The following is an 18,594-nucleotide window of genomic DNA, read 5'->3' on the forward strand; positions in this document are numbered from 1 at the left end:
GGATGGGTTGGGTAGGGGTGGTGTTAAAGAGAGAAATGCAGGACAGATGGTAGTGGATTTTGGAAAAAGGATGAAAATAGCTGTGGTGAACACAAAGTTAAAAAATAGGAGGGAATATAGGGTGAGGTATAAGAGTGGAGGAATGACTGATCATTTCTTCCTGACTGGCAGCTCCATCTTCAACATCCTGTTGCTAAGTATGGAAGACAATGAATGTGGAAACATCAGTCGTCATACAGTTTTTGTGCTTTTGGACATATATTCTGGTCATTTACTTTTATGTGCTGTTATCTGAAATAAAACTGAATTAGTCTGATATATCAGCTTGTAAAGAGATTGTGAGGAAAGAACCACTGTGAGTTTTGGTGTTGAAGAAATGCCAGTTGAAATTGAACTCATGTAATACCACTTTTTAATGGATTTTAAATGCTATTTCTATAGAACCCTTGTGCTTAAACTGAGCACTCAAAGCACATTTTCCTATAAGCCTCAGTCACCCAAGCAGACATCAGACATTCATTCAAGGATTTTTCTCTATACCTAAGCACTTTGTCTAATCTTCATGCACATTCCGATAGATGGCAACTTGGGATTTAGTGGTTTCCTTAAGGACACTTCGACATATAGACTGGAGTAGCCGGGGAACTGATCCATCAACCTTCAGTTTGATAGATGACCCATTCTACTGGTATAGTGAGTCAATGCAACTTTTATTTAAACACTCAAAAGAACATTTGTCTATTTCTGGGACCAGCACTCCAATACAGGAAGTCTGGATCCGCTCTCTAACTAATCCTAATCTCTGATCCTATGAGTATTACCCAGTTGGCAATACAGAGCTTAAATGGGGCAGATGGTTGAGGGGACTCGCCCAGTTCTAATTGCCTCAAAAGTCATCCATGTGTCTACCCTGCCTCCACAGATAAAAACCAGACTCTGAGTAGTTTTACATGCCCGGTCAGTATCTTACCAGCCACACCAATTCCGACAACTGCCCTGTAGATTAGTGCACTTGGTAACAAACTGTGTTAAATATAACAGGTTGGAAAACTAAGCCCCAAGGGTCAGTTACTTTTAAAGGGCTGGAGTAACCTGTACGAGTTATTTATACTAATGCAGATTAATACTCAGGTTTTAACCTTTACTGTTTCACAAAGGGTTAAAAAGGGAATGTCCACTCCTTAGATTTTTTTTTATTAGAACAATTTAGCAAGAACAAAGCAAAGGGGGAATCAAATCATCTGAATTATACTTATCTAATGAACCTACTCTGAGCTAATGCTAACTTTTGTCTGATCTTTGTGAGGAGAAAAGTTGGAGAGAACAGGCACATCCAGATCTGAAGTTGTGCTTATCTCTGTGCTCTGTGAAGTCCTCTTGATTCTATAATATAACACGGCAAAAATGAGCAGAAGAAAAGGCAAAAAATACAAGACCGATTTGCAGGTTAATAGTTTGGGCAGCTGTTAAATCCTCTGGCATCTCTGCAGCACTTTTCGGCCGTGAACATCTTACAAAGGGCAGAAATCTTTATCTCATCTGCACAAGATTTTTATACCCAGTCATCCCTTCTCTTTCTGGACATTACATTTTCTGAGATGACATCTGGCCTCACCCACTCTGACATCCATAGACTGTTGTTGACTACTAATCACCCGGTGTCCAGTCACACCTTATCATCCTCTCTCTGACTTTTCCACATGCATGATTTAAAGCAAAGTTTAAACTTTAAAATCACTTAATTACATTTTCTTCTTTGCTGTGTTATTCTTTGTGTTAAAATTCTATTACATATGAACATTCAATCAAATATAAATACAATTCAGTTCATGTTTCATTCAGTTTATGCAATTTTATTTCAATTAGCTTATTCTCATATGTACATCCATTTTAGTAAATCCCTTTTTAATTCAAATACAAAGGAATACTTTCTCTCACTTCAAACTCAGTGTTTATTGATCACACTATACGCAGTACAATTTCTTTTATCAAATCAGTCATGTTAAAATCAGATATTCTTTTAGGTCCGTGGCTCTTCAGCTTTGCTCCCTCCCTCCCTCCCTCACCCACTCACTCCAAAGTCAGACTCTCAGTGTGACAGAGGCCTGTCATTAGAACCATTATTTTCCAAGGTCCAAACTGGATCATGTCTACATAATCCAGACATTAGAACAGTTTTAATTACTCAAACTGCATTTCTCATGCAGCACATTAATCAGACTTATGCTTTTATTATATCTTTGATTAAGAATAAGGATGATTTACTATATTTTTCAAAAGCACATATAGAAAAAAGTCTGTTGCAGCACTCTGCATCACTTTTAACATATAAGGCTGGATGTTAAAGACCTTTTACCCTCAGATGTGATGAGAAGCTGGGAGGACTTCAATCTCTCTCTGTCCCCAAATGGCATCTGGGAAAAGGCAAAGCCTCTTGAAGAAATGGGTACAGGGTTAAACATTAATACAAATCAAAGTTTAACTTCATCCAACTTCAGTTAATGTGATGTTAGATAAGCTATAGGAAAATTAATGGTTAAGCTAGAGCTCTGTGCGGAGGTCTTGAGCCACTGCACAGTTCATCATATTTTACTTCCAAGAAGTTACCTTATTGTAATTTTTAAAGTGGTCCTGTGAAATAGTTTTCCATCATTTAGAGTGTTTCACTGGACACTGGCTGCTTGTCATTTTCAGTCAAGTCCTTGTACCTTACAGTTTTCAGACACATGTTTTGTTTGTTTGTTTGTTAAGTCACTTAGGACCATTAAAAAAAATCAACAGCAGATTTTCAAAGTAATCTGAAAAAGGAAAAAGATTTGCACAGGAACTAAGAGGTGAATCTAACCCTATAGTTTATCCATATGCTGTTACTGACTCCTCATCAGAAATGGTCTCAGTGGCAAGGTGACTGTCTTGACGAAGGGAAACAAGGAATAAGAAAGTTCAGTCCGTGTTAAGAATAAAGGTAGTCATATGAAATATTGACTTTAAAGTTCATTAGAACTTGTACAAACTCTGTTTTTGCAATATTGCAGAATAAAGTCCTGTACTGTACACTCACTCCAGCCCAGCAGGTGGCGGAAATAAGTCCAATTATACGAGGTTAATCGCCGCACAGAAGAATGAAAAGAAGAGAAACGGCGCCCTCTAAAGGCGTGTCAAGTATGTCGCTTAATGAGGCCGGTCCTCCTTAAATGTTTGTGACAAACATGGCGTTGTGCGGTATTGGGGGGGAAAGTGACACGTCCTGCCTCGCCCTGAATAAATACTGAGTCGATGCTGCCAACCTCTGTATGGCACGGAGGGAAGTTCCCTGTCAAAAGTACACAGACATGCACTCTTAGCCAGCATCAAAAGTCCAATGTTCAGCACCGCCTGCTCGCCTTTTTATTTTTCCGCCGCCGCTGCACTGAACACCCAGACTGCACCAGGACTCACAGCTGGCTGAGTTTGCGGCGATAGAGGAGGTCCGGATTGACTTCAAAAAGAAAGTTAGGCCGGGGTACCGCAGTCATGTCTGGACAAAACACATTTGTCAGCCCGTTTCACAGACCCCAGTGTTTGGCTGCTGCAGCTCCCGCGGGGAAAGCCAAACTTACCCATCCCGGCAAGGCCATTTTAGCAGGTAAGAAAGTTGATGTGGGACTGAGCAGAGGCCGCCCTGCAACTTGTTTCGAAGTTTCAACAGTGAGCCTTTAATTGCAGGTGGGATCAGAGCATAGCAGTAATCACTTCCTAGTGTCTCCGGCAAACATCTGCTGCTCAGCCTCTGTGTTATCACTATTATTATCTTCTTTTTATCTTTTCAGGCTAAAGTGTTTGCTTGTTTCTCTTTTTGTTGTAGAAAACCTGACATTTGGTAGATTTGGTCTGTTCAGCCAAAACATTTAGCAATTTGGTAAATGATAAACTTAAAATAAGTCTGCCTCTTTATGACCCAGGATCCAGGAAAGGGGGTTTTGCACACGTCTTACTATTTTGCTAAGTATTGTACTGTTGTACAAGTACAGCATGGTTATTTTGAGAAGTTAGCAGTCCACCCTTTATAGTCGACTGCAGCAGGCTTATCTGTGAACACCATAATCAGGAAATAGCGGGTAGATAAACATATCTGAAGTTTTCAAGTGTCTTAAAAAATAATGTCAGAGTTCAACATTAAACCAGGATTCAGTCTGAATAGGAGCAATAATTACAGCAAGCAAACTCTGATGTGGTAAGAACAAAATTTAAAGTATTTCTAAACAGAGGAATAATTATGGCCTCTAAGACATGAACAGAAGGTCCATGTGAGTCTGCTGTGGTACAAAACACTTACCTGCCTGCACAGAGCACCTGCTGTGACAAACCCTGCTCCTCAGCTTGGGGCCAGAGGAGCTGGTATGATCTGGGACTTGTAGACTCTAGCATTCAGACAGCTGAGTGAAATGAACTCTGGTGTCCTGCAGGTTTCACAGGTCAGTCAGTGACATACACATATTTTGCACAGCTCAGTGTGTACTAACTAGAGGACAGTCAACATTGCAACATTGTTAGCATGCACACACATGCTCCAGTTTTACTAAGCTTATTTTTTAACATTAGGATCTGGTTGTATGCCAGATATCAATTAAGCTTGGTCCTAGATTATAAATGTCAAGTGGAGCTTTCTGTTGAACTTTGCTTTTAGGTCCAGCTTTAATCCATTTTTGTGAAACTTGTTATAAAAGTTCAAAGATAAAGCCGCACATGTCCGTGTGATTTTTCTCTGTGTCACAGTCAGCAGTTCAGTGGGTGTTTTCTGCTGATGTGCTGGCTGTGTATGGTGTCCTCAAAGGCCCAGCTCTCCATGTTCCCTATAATGAGCCACAGTGACAAAGCACATTGCTCTCTCACCCTTTGCATGCATTCTCCAACATGCCAGCCACAAATATGGTTCTCCTGCTCTCTCTCATTGAATCCTGGCAGAAATGACCACTTGTTGACTAGAAGCACACTAGAAGAGGACTTTATATATCCAACTTTGTGTATAATGGGAATAATCTGGCTGTATCAAAAGTACTGTAAAACACACTATTAATAACCCAGTATATATGTGATGTACATAGATGGAGCTATTGTTGAGGCATTTTTGCCAAGAAATCCCATTTTTCTGTTGGCACTGAAATGCCATCTTCTACTTTTTTTTCTTTTCTTTTTTTTTTTAAGGTGTAGTTTGACAGTTTGACTCACTGCATTTTTCCAAACATACAGCTTTCATATAGCTTTCATGTGAAAGTTGAAGTTCTTATTCACTTGGATAGTGTTTGGCAAGTGTGAATGGGAGATTATCCACACACCATGTGATGTCACAGACTATGTAAAAGATGTACATGGCCACTTTTATGTCACTCACTGGTTAACACAGCATTAAGATGAAGCAATTAGCCTGGCTTGTTCAAAGATATTAGAATTACTATATGTTGCTATTACCTCATAAGCTTACTGGCACAATATGCGCTCTTATCCTGCTAGTATGAAGTAAAAAAAAAAAAAAAAGTAAATGTAAATTAAATACTTATGTATGATTTTTTTTTTTTTTTTTCTGAAAAAGTACAGGTCATGTTAATAACCTATTACACCAGTAATATCTTGGGTCTGTTTTACATTCCTTCCTACTGTAACATTTCCAAAAGATACTACTAAATATTGCTGTTCTAATGTTTCCTAAGGAACCACGTGCCTTCTCTTTATAGAAATAATTTTTGTTATTGTTGCAAGTAATTTTAAAAAGGAAAAAGTAGTTTCAGAATTCCTGCTCGGCATGTCTGTACATGCTGGACTTAATAAACCAGTTCTGTATCTTTTTCCAGCTTCAATATGGGGAACGAGCTGCAGGTACTACTCAGCTGCGTCTTGATGCAGACTGTTTTTTTTTGTTTTGTTTTGTTTTTTTCTATTTAGACAGAATTATGCCTGGGTGTGTCATAAATGGCACCGTTTATGTAATGGGCTGGTAGCCAAAATGCTACCATGTTTGATGTTGTTGTGAAGACAGTGGTTAGTCAGACTGTAATTAAGGGTTTTTTGTTTTTTTTCACAAACAGCCCCACTTGCTTGTTTGCGTGTGAGCTAGAATCATTGTTGTGTTGGATTTTTCTGCATGACATTTGTTTGAAAGAATGCATGTTACACAACAACACAGAACTGAACTTGTGAATGAATCCAAAAGTAAACATGAGTGAAAAAGCACATTAAAGCCTTTATTTTCATCCACTGAGTTCTTAGTTTTCCCCATTATTGCCAGATACTCTCAACACATTGAACCCAGAAGCACACTGGCCAAAACAACCTATATTTTGTCTAGCTTTTCCCCTTTTTACCCCACTTTTTACAGTTCTTAATGCTTTGACAGTTTACTACTTGTAATTTAAACTTGTCCCTTCTGGGTAGTCGAGGAACTGGTCCGCTGTCACCTTGCTGAATCCATCCTGCTGCACATTAATGTGTATGGAGAGTACACACCCCCTTGAGTTGGAGATGGGCCAAGGGGAGTATCTGTAGTCAGAAAACAACTGAAAAAACAGCTGAGCCAATCAGCTGCAGGATGCTTGTTAGCTGTTCAACTGCAGATCTGTAGCAACCAGGCTTTTAAGGTGGAGCTAGTCTGCACTTGTACATGAATAACTGTATAGCAGGCATCCGTGAAACAGTGCAGTGTAGATGTGGTGAATGCTAATGTGCACCTCACTAACATTTTTGAAAAGCAACTTTTCTTTTCACACTTGCTTTTATTCTACAAGCCGTATCAGATATCCTTCACACCTAACCACACCAAGGTTTTTATCTGTATTCCTTTGAGCTTCTTTTAAATGGTCACATGGCTTGCATCTTGTGTGTATTTTATTTAATTGATTTTGTTTTTTAAATTTATTGCATTTTATTTTGTGTGAGCTGCAAAAATAAATCTTTTAGTCTTTTAAATAGCTCGTTTTGACTCTTTTGAAACCAGCATTTTCTTTTTCCCCCCTCCTCCTTGCCCGTTCTTTAGGTGGGATTGCAGGAGGCATAGAGATCTGCATCACCTTCCCAACAGAATATGTTAAAACACAACTGCAGCTAGATGAAAAGGCCAATCCTCCTAAATACAAAGGCATTGGTGAGTCCTTGTTTAATGTTGTCTTTTTCTTTTTTTTATTTAGTTCTAGCACTTTTGATGATATCACAATTCAAAAAAAACAAAAAAAACACATTTAACATACCTTATAATTAGGGGTGCAACGATACACAAAATTCACGGTTCGGTTCGGTTTGATTCTTTGGTGTCACAGTTCGATATTTTTTCGATACAAAAAAAATGTTCATGCCTTTTTAATTTGTCATTTATTAAAATTATAAATATTAATTTTAACTCAAAAGTACAGTTTTTAAATTTAATGTTGCTGAAACAAAAAAGTAATAAAAAAATAAAAATATCTGATTGAGGAATCACTCATCTTTGGAAAAGAGAGTTTATTACAGAGAAATGGCTCTTTCCAAAATAAAAGCTATACTATACGCTTCTTCTGGGCTATATTCTCAGCAGCATATTAAACATATCAGGTCCCCATAAGGAGAATCATGTGCTAACGGCTGTCTAAATGACTCGGGTAAAGTTTGTAGCATGCGTGCTTGTTGTTTTTGTCTGCTTCCACTTGTCTTTGCACTAGGATGCTGTCGGAGTAAATGTGCAGTCATATTCGTTGTGTTCCCACTAGTGCTGTCAGCATTAATCTCGTTGAAATTATGTTAACGCCACAACACTGCAAATCTCCGTTAACGAGCTACCGCCGATCGCCCCGTGTGTGGGGCTAGACGGCCAACACGTTAACGAGCTAACTGCGCTAACACACTAGTTCCCACCCATGTAATTGAGCATTGCGTGGCACATCCAACATACTGTTTTACTTTAGTCCATGACGCGCTTACCTTCAGGGTCATACGTCACATGAAAACCAAAATAGTTCCAAACGCCAGATCTGAATGAGGGTGGGGGAGGTTCAATTTGCCATGTTGCAAGGAGAGCTTCTGTCTCGCTAGCTTCCCCTGCGCTCAGTGAATCTGCGTTCGACTACTCCGCCTAGGCTGCACTGTCGAGTGCAGATCCACTGAGCGCTCAACACAGACAGCATCGTCAGAAGAAAAGTTGATAAAATAAATTAAAAATTTTGTATTGTTCGATACATATGCGTACCGAACCGAAAGCACTGTATCGAACGGTTATCAATACGAGTGTCGTTGCACCCCTACTTATGATGCTTCAGTACTTTATATTACATAAAGTACAGTGCTGATGTAGAGTTAACATTTTTAATAGAACTTATGTGTTGTTATAGTGGCTTCAGAGCATCGGTAATATGGATATCAGTTTAGCAGAGTATCTGTAACTTCACAGAGATAAAACTGGTATCAGTCTTCTTATCTAACTACCATAGAAATCTTTCTGAATCTCTCAATCTATCTCAAAGATTAATTATTTAAACAGAAATCATAGATACTGTTGAAGGAAAAAATCTGAATGAATAATACTTTCAGGATTTCTTTACTTATTAAAATACAAAATTGCAATTCTCAGGTCAGGTAAGGACCTATGTATACGCAGGTATTGACGTTAGGTGGCTAATCTAGATCTGAATGACTGTGGGCGACCCTTACAAGCAGACAATGTGGAGGAGGTGGGCCAAGTTACCATTTCTGTCCTTTGAACTTTGCTCTGCCAGTTTCACAAGACAGTTGATCCCTTAGTAATCAGGCTTTGTACTTATGGCAGTTGACTCCTGTTGGATCTGGGGGAGAATCAAAGCTGCACATGCTGATCTAAATAGCTGAAAAGGATGTTAAACATGGCATAATAATAGATAAAAGTTCAACTCATTGACAAAACAATGATAATGGGCATTCTGGACTGGGCCTTATAATGGCTCAGATGGGTGAGAAAAAACACAACAAAACATCATCTTTAAATTATTGCTCGAGACATACAGTAGACAATACAGAAAATGCGTTTGAAAATGAAAAACCAGAACAAGCAAATAACACCAACACTGTAATAAACACATTTAAAGTTGTTTGCATGAAGATACCGCGACTCGGCTCAATGCAGAATTTCCAATGATGTAAAAACGTATTTGTTTAATGGCTACTTGAAACGGTTAAGGATCAGCTGTACTGGGTGTTAATCATTAATTGTTTAATCATTTATGTTGATTTGAAGTTGTCGCAATCTTTTGGGCTGTTTGCACAGCTCTCCTGACTTACACACCTGGAATAACAAGCATTGTGAGTGCGCAGACATTAGCAAATAGTGTTTGTGTAGTAAATTGATCTTTGCTCATGAACTTTGGCACAAATCGTGCTTGCGTACTGAAACTGAGTACACAGTACAAACCTCGGTACAAAGGACTGTTTGTTGTTTCCATCAAATTCAGTCTTATCTGTTAACAGTTTATTAGAGGTTTTTTTGTTTTGTTTTTTTTTGTTTTTTTTTTTTTAAATAACTGTGCATATGCACAACTGATCTTTGATACCAGTGGATCAAAGTAAATTTCTTTTTAAAAGCTGCTTCCTTTTGCTTTTTCTCTTGTCATTTATCCTGTTTCCTTCCCTCTGCAGTTGACTGTGTGAAGCAGACAGTGAAAGGTCATGGTGTGAGGGGTCTTTATAGAGGTCTAAGCTCGCTGGTCTATGGCTCTATACCTAAAGCAGCTGTCAGGTATTGCAGCGCCACAAACAAAAAGCAAATGAGCACACTAAACACGTTTTGGAATGTGCACAGTCATCTATTAACTTTACAGCAACTTTTTTCCAACTTAACTTCAGGATTTTTTTCAGGGTTTTTCACTTTGTTTTACAGTGTAGGAATAACATCATGCCATCAAAACTCAAAATAAAAATGTTTCTAATTTTGAAGCAAACTGTAGCTATCACACGATATTATCAAAAGATTTGTCATTGATTTGTATTTGCTTTATGATTAACTGAATATTTGATCAGTTGATTTAAAATTTATAGCCATATGAGTAAATAAAGGTAATTGCTTATTTTTTTATTTGTTCTTAGTTTTGATTGTCACTTGTGAATAATAATTGATGATTTGCCAGGATTTTTTCTCATCCAGACCTAATCTATATTCTCCTCAAGCTTCTTCAGGAGTTTCCTAGTACAGGCCATGGTTGTAGTAAGAAAGGCCAAATGTTAATTCATTAGTTAGTGCAATTCACAATAGGAAAGCCCAAAAGTTGTTACTATTAATGGCTTCTAAGTGAGATGAAATGTATCTCTGAGTTTGTTTAAAAAAATTCTCTCACTTCTACAGATTTGGGATGTTTGAGTTCCTCGGTAATAAGATGCGTGATGAGAGTGGCAAACTAGACAGCAAGCAAGGATTTTTCTGTGGCCTTGGAGCTGGAGTGGCAGAGGCTGTGGTTGTAGTCTGTCCTATGGAAACAATTAAGGTAAAAAAATAAGTTGAACACATCATGTTGTGTGTTTCAATTCAAATATTTTTTATTACGTGTGGTGGAGATACAAATCTCTCTGGGCTTACATCAGGAAGGATATCTGGTGTTTCAATCAAATCAAATAAATGGAACAACCCATTGGTGCAGTCCCTTGTGAATAAGGAAGGAGCCAAATGTAGCTTTTAGTGGAGTAAGTAAACTTACTTGTGTGGTATATGAATCTTGGCATGGTATTACAGTAACATAAAATAACAATATCAGAATCAGAATCAGAATACTTTATTGATCCCTGGGGGAAATTATTTTTTGTTACAGTGCTCCATTTTAAACCAACATTAAGACAAGACAGACAATACGCTAACTAAGAATAGTACAATATATACATATAAATAAATATTTGGAAAAGAAACATGTGTAGTTGTAGCAGCAAACAGTGTGTTAAGTGGATGCGTTGTACAGGGAGATGGCCACAGGCAGGAATGATTTCCTGTGTCGTTCAGTGGTGCTTTTCGGTAATCTCAGTCTCTCACTGAACGTGCTCCTGTGACTGACCAACATGTCATGGAGTGGGTGGGAGGTGTTATCCAACATTGTCTTTATCTTGGACAGCATCCGCCTCTCCGACACCACCTTGAGGGAGTCCAGCTCCATCTCCACAACATTGCTGGCCTTACGGATTAGTTTATTAAGTCTGTTGGCATCTGCGACCCTCAGCCTGCTCCCCCAGCATGCAACAGCATAGAGGATCGCACTGGCCACCACAGACTCATAGAAAATCCTCAGCATTTTCTGGCAGATGTTGAAGGACCTCAGTCGCCTCAAAAAATAGAGACGACTCTGGCCCTTCCTGTAAAGTGCTGTGGTATTTTTAGCCCAGTCCAGTTTATTGTCAATGTGTACTCCAAGGTATTTATAGTCCTCCACAATGTCAACACTGACCCCCTGGATTGAAACAGGGGTCAAGTGTTTCCTGGTCTTCCTGAAGTCCACGATCAGTTCCTTGGTCTTTGCCACGTTGAGCTGCAGATGATTCTGCTCACACCACGTGACAAAGGAGTCGACCACAGCCCGGTACTCTGTCTCATCATCCCTGCTGATGCATCCAACCACCGCAGAGTCATCAGAAAACTTCTGAAGATGGCAGGTCTCTGTGCAGTGGCTGAAGTCTGTGGTGTAGAGGGTGAAGAGGAAGGGGGAGAGGACAGTCCCCTGTGGTGCCCCTGTGTTGCTAATCACCTTGTCAGACACACACTGTGGGAGACGTACATATTGTGGTCTTCCTGTCAGGTAATCAACAATCCAGGACACCAGAGAAGCATCCACCTGCATCGCTGCTAACTTATCACCCAGGAGGGTCGGCCTGATGGTGTTGAAAGCACTGGAAAAGTCAAAAAACATGACCCTCACAGTGCTCGCCGGCTGGTCCAGATGGGTGTAGACACGATTGAGCAGGTAGATGATGGCGTCCTCTGTTCCGAGACGAGGCTGATAAGCGAACTGAAGGGGATCCAGATGTGGTCTTACTATGGGTCGCAGCTGGTCCAGGATGAGCCTTTCCAGGGTCTTCATGATGTGGGAGGTCAGTGCCACGGGCCTGTAATCCTGGGGGCCACTGGGACGAGGCGTCTTTGGTACAGGGACGAGGCATGATGTCTTCCACATCACCGGGACCCTCTGCAGACTCAGACTCAGCATAAACAGTTTATGAAAGACTCCACACAGCTGGGGGGCACAGGCCTTGAGGACAAGGGGACTCACTCCGTCTGGTCCAGCAGACTTGCCTGAGTGAAGTCTCCTCATTTGCATCTCAACCTGGTATTGAGTGAAGGTGATGGGTGGGGGAGGGGTGTCAGGAATCTCACAGGAGGCAACATGTGAAGAGAGAGGCTGGCACAGTGGTGTGGCTCTGGATTCCAGGCTGACTGCAGGTGAGGTTGTGGGGGTGGGAGCAGACACTGTGGTGTCGAATCTATTGAAAAACAGATTCAACTCGTCGGCTCTATTCTCACCTCCCTCAGTTCCCCTGCTGTTGGTTGGCCTGAATCCAGTGATGGTCTTCATGCCCCTCCACACCTCTCTCATGCTGTTCTGCTGGAGTTTCCACTCCAGCTTCCTCCTGTAATTGTCCTTAGCCTCTCTGATCTTGTCCTTTAGTAACACCTGGACCTTCCTCACCTCCTCTTTGTTGCCCCCTCTGAAAGCCCTCTTCTTGTTGTTGAGGAGGGCTTTGATGTCCTTAGTCACCCACGGCTTGTTATTTGGGTAACAATGAACAGTCTGAGCTGGAACAATGGAGTCGGTGCAGAAAGTTATGTAGTCTGTGATACACTCAGTAAGCCCATTGATGTCCTCGGCGTGAGGCTCACAGAGTGTTTCCCAGTCGGTCACCTCGAAACAGCCCTGTAGTTCCGCTATTGCCTCCTCTGACCACCTCCTAACAGTCCTGGTGGTCACAGGTTCCCTCCTCACAATTGGCACATAGCGGGGGGTGAGGTGAATCAGGTTATGATCTGACCTACCAAGTGGGGGGAGGGAGGAGGAGCTGTATGCATCCTTGACGTTAGCATACAGTAAGTCTAAAGTTTTCTCTCCCCTGGTGGGACAGTCCACATATTGTTTGAATGTTGGTAGTGTATTGTCCAGTGATACATGGTTGAAGTCACCCGAGATCACAATAAAGGCACTCGGGTGCTGAGTCTGTAGCCGAGCTATGGCAGAGTGGATAGTGTCACATGCAGCTGTGGGGTTAGCAGAGGGGGGAACATAAACAGCCACCAAGATGACGTGAGAGAATTCCCTGGGTAAATAATACGGCCTGAGTCCAACAGCACACAGTTCAGTGTCCGGGCAACAAATCCTTTCTTTGATTGTTATGTTGGCAGGGTTACACCACCGGTTGTTAACTAAAACAGCAAGCCCACCTCCTTTACGCTTACCGCTAGCGATGCTGTCCCTGTCCGCCCGAACAGTGTGGAAGCCTTCCACGGAAGCATTCTCATCGGGAATGACCTGGTGCAGCCATGATTCGGTGAAACACATCAGGCTACACTCTCGGTATTCCCTCTGACTCCGTACCAGTGCTGAGAGCTCGTCGATTTTACTTGCCAACGATCGCACATTTCCCATCACGATAGACGGCAGACACGGTTTAAACCTCCTCCTCGCTTCGAGCCTCCGCTGTCTCACCGTCACCTTTTTTCTTCTCTTCTGTCCTTGACCTCTGCATCCCCGATGTGTTTTCCTCCAAATTTCAGCTGGTACTTCTGCGGGCACTTCTGCGGGCCTGGCCAGCGAGCCGGCCGGCATCAGGGCGATCAGCTGATCTCTGGAGTAAACAGTCCGTGCGTGTAGGAGATGTGCCGCGGTCCCGTTCCATGATAAAAGTAACAGTTCCACGGCCACCAGAAGAACAAAAACTCTCTCAATCCACATGATTGAGTAAGAGATAGAAAACGGAGGAAAATACAAGTCAGAAAAAAAAAAAAAAAAAAAAAAGAGGAAATGTTGTTAGTTTTAGCCTTTGCCTGGGTAGGTACATTTGTCAGCCTAACCTTGATAAAGTTTCTTTAGACAGGTTCCAAACTAAGTGAAATGACCCAGAAATACCTGTGTGGCAGCCACAAGAAAGGCTAGCTGATTTCTCTAAATGCTGAGAAAAAGTGCTTCAGTGCTCCCTTAATTAGCTCTATTAGGAATAAATACACTTGACCAAGGGATCAGAGTGATGCATTCACAAAGAACATCGACAAAACTGACAGTGGTGCATAATGGTAATGTTAATTATAGGTGCATTTTCCATTTCGTACCATAACTTGCTACATGTATTAAATTTTCAGTAAACAGGCTGTCGAACCCACAGCTGAACTCTAAATTGGATCATTTTCCTCTGGTTAAGATTCCACTGAAAGCATTAACAGGTAGAATGAAAGCTTTCACACTGAATCATCTCCCCAGAGAGTAAACATAAAATGCAATAAATTTGATTTTATAGGTTATATGTTAAATCTTTGGAATGACACAATTATTTTTTTCATGGTTCTCATTTATATTGATCTGAAGTACAGCACAACGAAATACAGTAAGAATGAGTCAGGGTGAAGTAAGATGTGCATGTATTGTTGTATTATAGCACTTCTAGTCAATCTAACATCTAATTCATATACTAAAATGGAAACTAATAAACTAAAACGGAATCAAACATAAACCTTTTATACGGTTAAAAACTTCAGGCATCAAAATAGAAAATATAAACACAATAAAAACACAAAACTAATATCCCTGGTGCGAACACAATTGGAAAATTAAAGTTATGGGATACTGCAGTCATTTAACAGTTCAGCTTTGTCCTTGCAGGTCAAATTCATCCATGATCAGACATCAGCAAATCCAAAGTACAGGGGATTTTTCCATGGGGTGAGGGAGATTATTAGATCCCAAGGTAAGAAGGGCTTCAGTTGCATTATACTGCCACCTGTTGTTCCTACCATTTATACACATGTGTTATTTAGATAATTATCCTCCTTATGACTTCTGAGAAGTTCATGAATTCATTTTAGGTGATAAATATGAAAGCTGTAATGAAGGTTGTCATGAAAAAGTGATTATTTTACTGTTGCACTTTTAGGACTAAAGGGGACTTATCAAGGGTTAACAGCCACTGTCCTAAAACAAGGCTCAAACCAGGCCATCCGCTTCTATGTCATGACTTCACTAAGAAACTGGTACAAAGGTAAGGGAGTCAATACATTTGCAACCACTTGATGCAAATAAAAATGCAGTAAAAAAAAACAAAAAACTCTTTTTGTTTCTTTTTTTTTTTTTCTGACGCCTAGGTGATGACCCCAACAAAGCCATTAACCCTTTGATAACTGGACTGTTTGGAGCTATTGCCGGGGCTGCCAGTGTCTTCGGAAACACTCCCCTGGATGTCATTAAGACCAGAATGCAGGTTAGTACCTTAACATATTTCCAGTTTTCCTAGTTTATCCCTTAGCTTTCCAACTAACATGTATATATGCATATTTTCCAACAGGGCCTTGAAGCGCACAAGTACAAAAGCACAGTAGACTGTGCGGTCAAGATCCTGAAGCATGAGGGACCACTGGCGTAAGTTCATGTGCCTGGTTGATATAGTATCTGGGGAAAAATGATTTAAAGGTTTTAAATATATATCTATTTATTCTCACTGTTGGATCTGGCCTTGTTTGAACTGTTAAACTGTCAGTTACCACATTTATATTGGTGAGAACATCATGTAATTTAGTTAGTGACTGCATAGTGTAGTGGTTTACACATCTGCCTAACATACCTGGTTCAAGCCTGGTAGGACACATACATCCTTTGGAGGATGTTTCAGGAAGGGAATCCTGTGTGTGTGGTGACTTATCCATCTATCCATTAACCCACTTTATACTATAGACTGAGATTAAGCCTGTTCATTGTAGGAATGATAAAAACAAAGGTGTATTTAAACTCAGAACACATCTGCAGACAATTCAGAATCAAAATGATGTAAGATTTGGATAACCAGAGGAACACAAACTGAAAACTCATCTGTTTATCTTCATTTTGACCATTTTTTTCAAGGTGTTGTGTTATCGTTAATGTCAAAGTTGCTTTAGTTTGATTCACAGGGAAACTTTGTATGGCTCGTCTGTATAGCTTTATAGGTGCTCTGTTTCAGACTAGGTCTACAGCTGCTAATTGATATTTTATCCTCCACTTCATAACTGTTCTTTAAAAAAGTAGTCAGCAGCACAGTAGTGGAGTTGTTAGCACTGTAACGTCACGGGACTGGTTCAAACACTGGTTGGGCTCTTTCTGGGTCGAGTCTGCATGTTCACTCTGTTGTGCCTGCGGGGGTTTCTCCTCTGTACTCCGGCCTTCCCCGTAGTGGCTCAATAATGTAGCAGTTTACACATTTGTCTAACAAGCAAAAGATCCCCAGGAGAGACTAATTCATTTAGGGTCACATCATCAGGTGTAAAAAAAAAAAAAAAACCAACTATAATAATAATAATAATAAAAATATAGCTCTGGCTTCCTCCCACAGTTTAACAGCGCCCATGTTAGGTCAACTTGTGGCTGGACATTGGGTGTGAGGTAGATGAAGTGTGCAAAGTATATTGAATAAACTGTTGTATGGTTAAATGTGACTTATAGTCTGACGTGCTTTGAGTGGTTAGTAGGACTAGAAAAGCACTGTATAATTGCAAGTGCCTTACATTGTCATTACTTCATTACAGTTCTGTAATTTCATAAATATAACAAAAACTAGGGAATGAATAAATGAATATACAAAGCACAAAAATAAAAATAATTTACTGCAGAGTAGCAACATATTATACATTTAAATATTTAAAACTTTAGTTAAGCTGAATTTATACTTATAGGCTCTGTCACCTATGATCTACGGCTTCATATAGATATTTTTGGTCAGAAATGACTAAATTTGGCTTACAGAGTTATTGCCACTAACTTTTTAAAATTATTTTTTATTGACCCTGTAGTATTGTGAAACTCTGATATCATGGTTGCCTAATGTAACATTCACTGTCTGTTACTTCATTAGGTTCTACAAAGGTACTGTGCCTCGGCTGGGTCGGGTGTGTATGGATGTCGCAATAGTCTTCATTATCTACGAGGAAGTTGTGAAGCTCCTGAACTTGGTTTGGAAGACGGACTAAAATCAAGTTGTGCTAAATAAGCAGGACTGTCATGACAGGCCAATCTCCTTAAATCCTGTTTCTAGGTTCAAATATCTGCCTCCAAGTGATTTTTCAGAAAGAAAGAAAGAAAGGGATTGGTATGTTCTTGATTTATTTATAGCCCAGCAAACAGTAGTTGGAACTATTATCTAGCAGAATCACTGCTTACAGATGCTCTTTTTTTTTTTTTTAAATTCCACAGAACATTTTTTCACCCTGCTCAATCAGAGAACTGAGAGTGCTCTCAACACAAACAAGGAACTAAAGTTTGTACGTACTGAATCAAAGACAAACCAGTTACTTACCTAATGTAATATATAAACTATAGGTTAAAAAATTATGGGGAGTTGACTCAAATTTATTGAATCAAAAATTTAAACCCCTTTTATATGCAAGTTGTCAGAGAGGTTAGAAACCATTCTGAGGATGTGAAATGCTCCAAAAGCTGCAGGTACATTAAGAACTGCATGGCCGAAGTCAAGATTACAGAGTAATCTGCTTTGTGATTTCTTTTATCCTCTCCATGCACCTTGGAAGCAGGTGAAGTTGTGCCAGAAAATTATTTTTTGCTAAGATTACAGAGTAACCAGTTGTGGAAGATGCAGCATTTCTTTAAATGATAATACACATGTTCACATTATTTAGAAATGCACATTTCCATAAAGAAAGTGTTTGTGGGTAAAGAGGGTTCACTATTAAGTTGCAGAGATGTTTTAAATCAGTTAACTTACTAATGTCACTAAAAGTGCCTACGTGCTGTATAATGAATTTTGTGGTGTTTTGCGAATAAGAATGATTATTTAATGTTGTCACTAAAGACTAGAATAATTTACACATACTACTCTGTTCCAGTCAGTGTCTAATAAGTTCATGTCTTCTATTATCCTTCGAACTGTTAGTTTTTTGTTGTTTTTTTTCATTCATTGAGAAATGGTGTTATTAGTGCCTTCCATCTCGTTCCTTTCTCATTAACTTTTAATTGCAGTTTATTTTTATTCTTAACTGTGTAATATTAGTTGCCTTTTCTTTTTTTAAATCAACTGATGACCCAATGTGCCAACTGCTGCTTGAAAATATAATGCCATGCTATTAACTGGAGTTCTAGACACGGAGTCTGGTTGTTTACATGCAATGCCTTTTAAATTAGTTTGCTTATCTTATCTCTTTGTGGAGGAGACACAATGTTTACCACATGTTGCCTTTTTCAGCCTCCCGTTTAACCAGACCCTACAGGAGCATCACACTTTGTCACAGATTTTTAAATATTTCTGGAGTTTTCTTGTTAACAGGTGAATATTCTATGAAAAATATACCAGGAGTTAAAAGCTGGTATTGTGCCTTCGATCTTCTTAATTCTAATATCAATGCTCAGAAATAAACATGGATCAGACTGTTGGTATGGTCTTTTTTCTTTCAAGCCATCATCCAAATTT

General features: G+C 39.8%; 1 protein-coding gene across 2 annotated transcripts; it reads left to right on the forward strand.

Annotated features, from left to right (window-relative positions):
* The first annotated feature begins 3,204 nt into the window (after window positions 1–3,204).
* slc25a1b (slc25a1 solute carrier family 25 member 1b) lies at window positions 3,205–18,556 on the forward strand. 2 transcript variants are annotated; one of them, XM_004566960.3, is made up of 9 exons: window positions 3,205–3,625; window positions 7,007–7,114; window positions 9,607–9,706; window positions 10,310–10,448; window positions 14,808–14,892; window positions 15,079–15,183; window positions 15,287–15,402; window positions 15,487–15,560; window positions 17,026–18,556. In XM_004566960.3, exons 1-9 carry the CDS (start codon window positions 3,514–3,516, stop codon window positions 17,138–17,140), a joined length of 954 nt encoding a protein of 317 aa, XP_004567017.1. In that variant the 5' UTR covers window positions 3,205–3,513; the 3' UTR covers window positions 17,141–18,556. The 2 variants fall into 2 exon arrangements, with proteins under 2 accessions (XP_004567017.1, XP_012778931.1); XM_012923477.2 differs by lacking the exons at window positions 3,205–3,625; window positions 9,607–9,706.
* Window positions 18,557–18,594: the final 38 nt, after the last annotated feature.

This window comes from Maylandia zebra, linkage group LG7 (assembly GCF_041146795.1).
Source record: "Maylandia zebra isolate NMK-2024a linkage group LG7, Mzebra_GT3a, whole genome shotgun sequence".
Taxonomy (NCBI): Eukaryota; Metazoa; Chordata; class Actinopteri; order Cichliformes; family Cichlidae; genus Maylandia; species Maylandia zebra.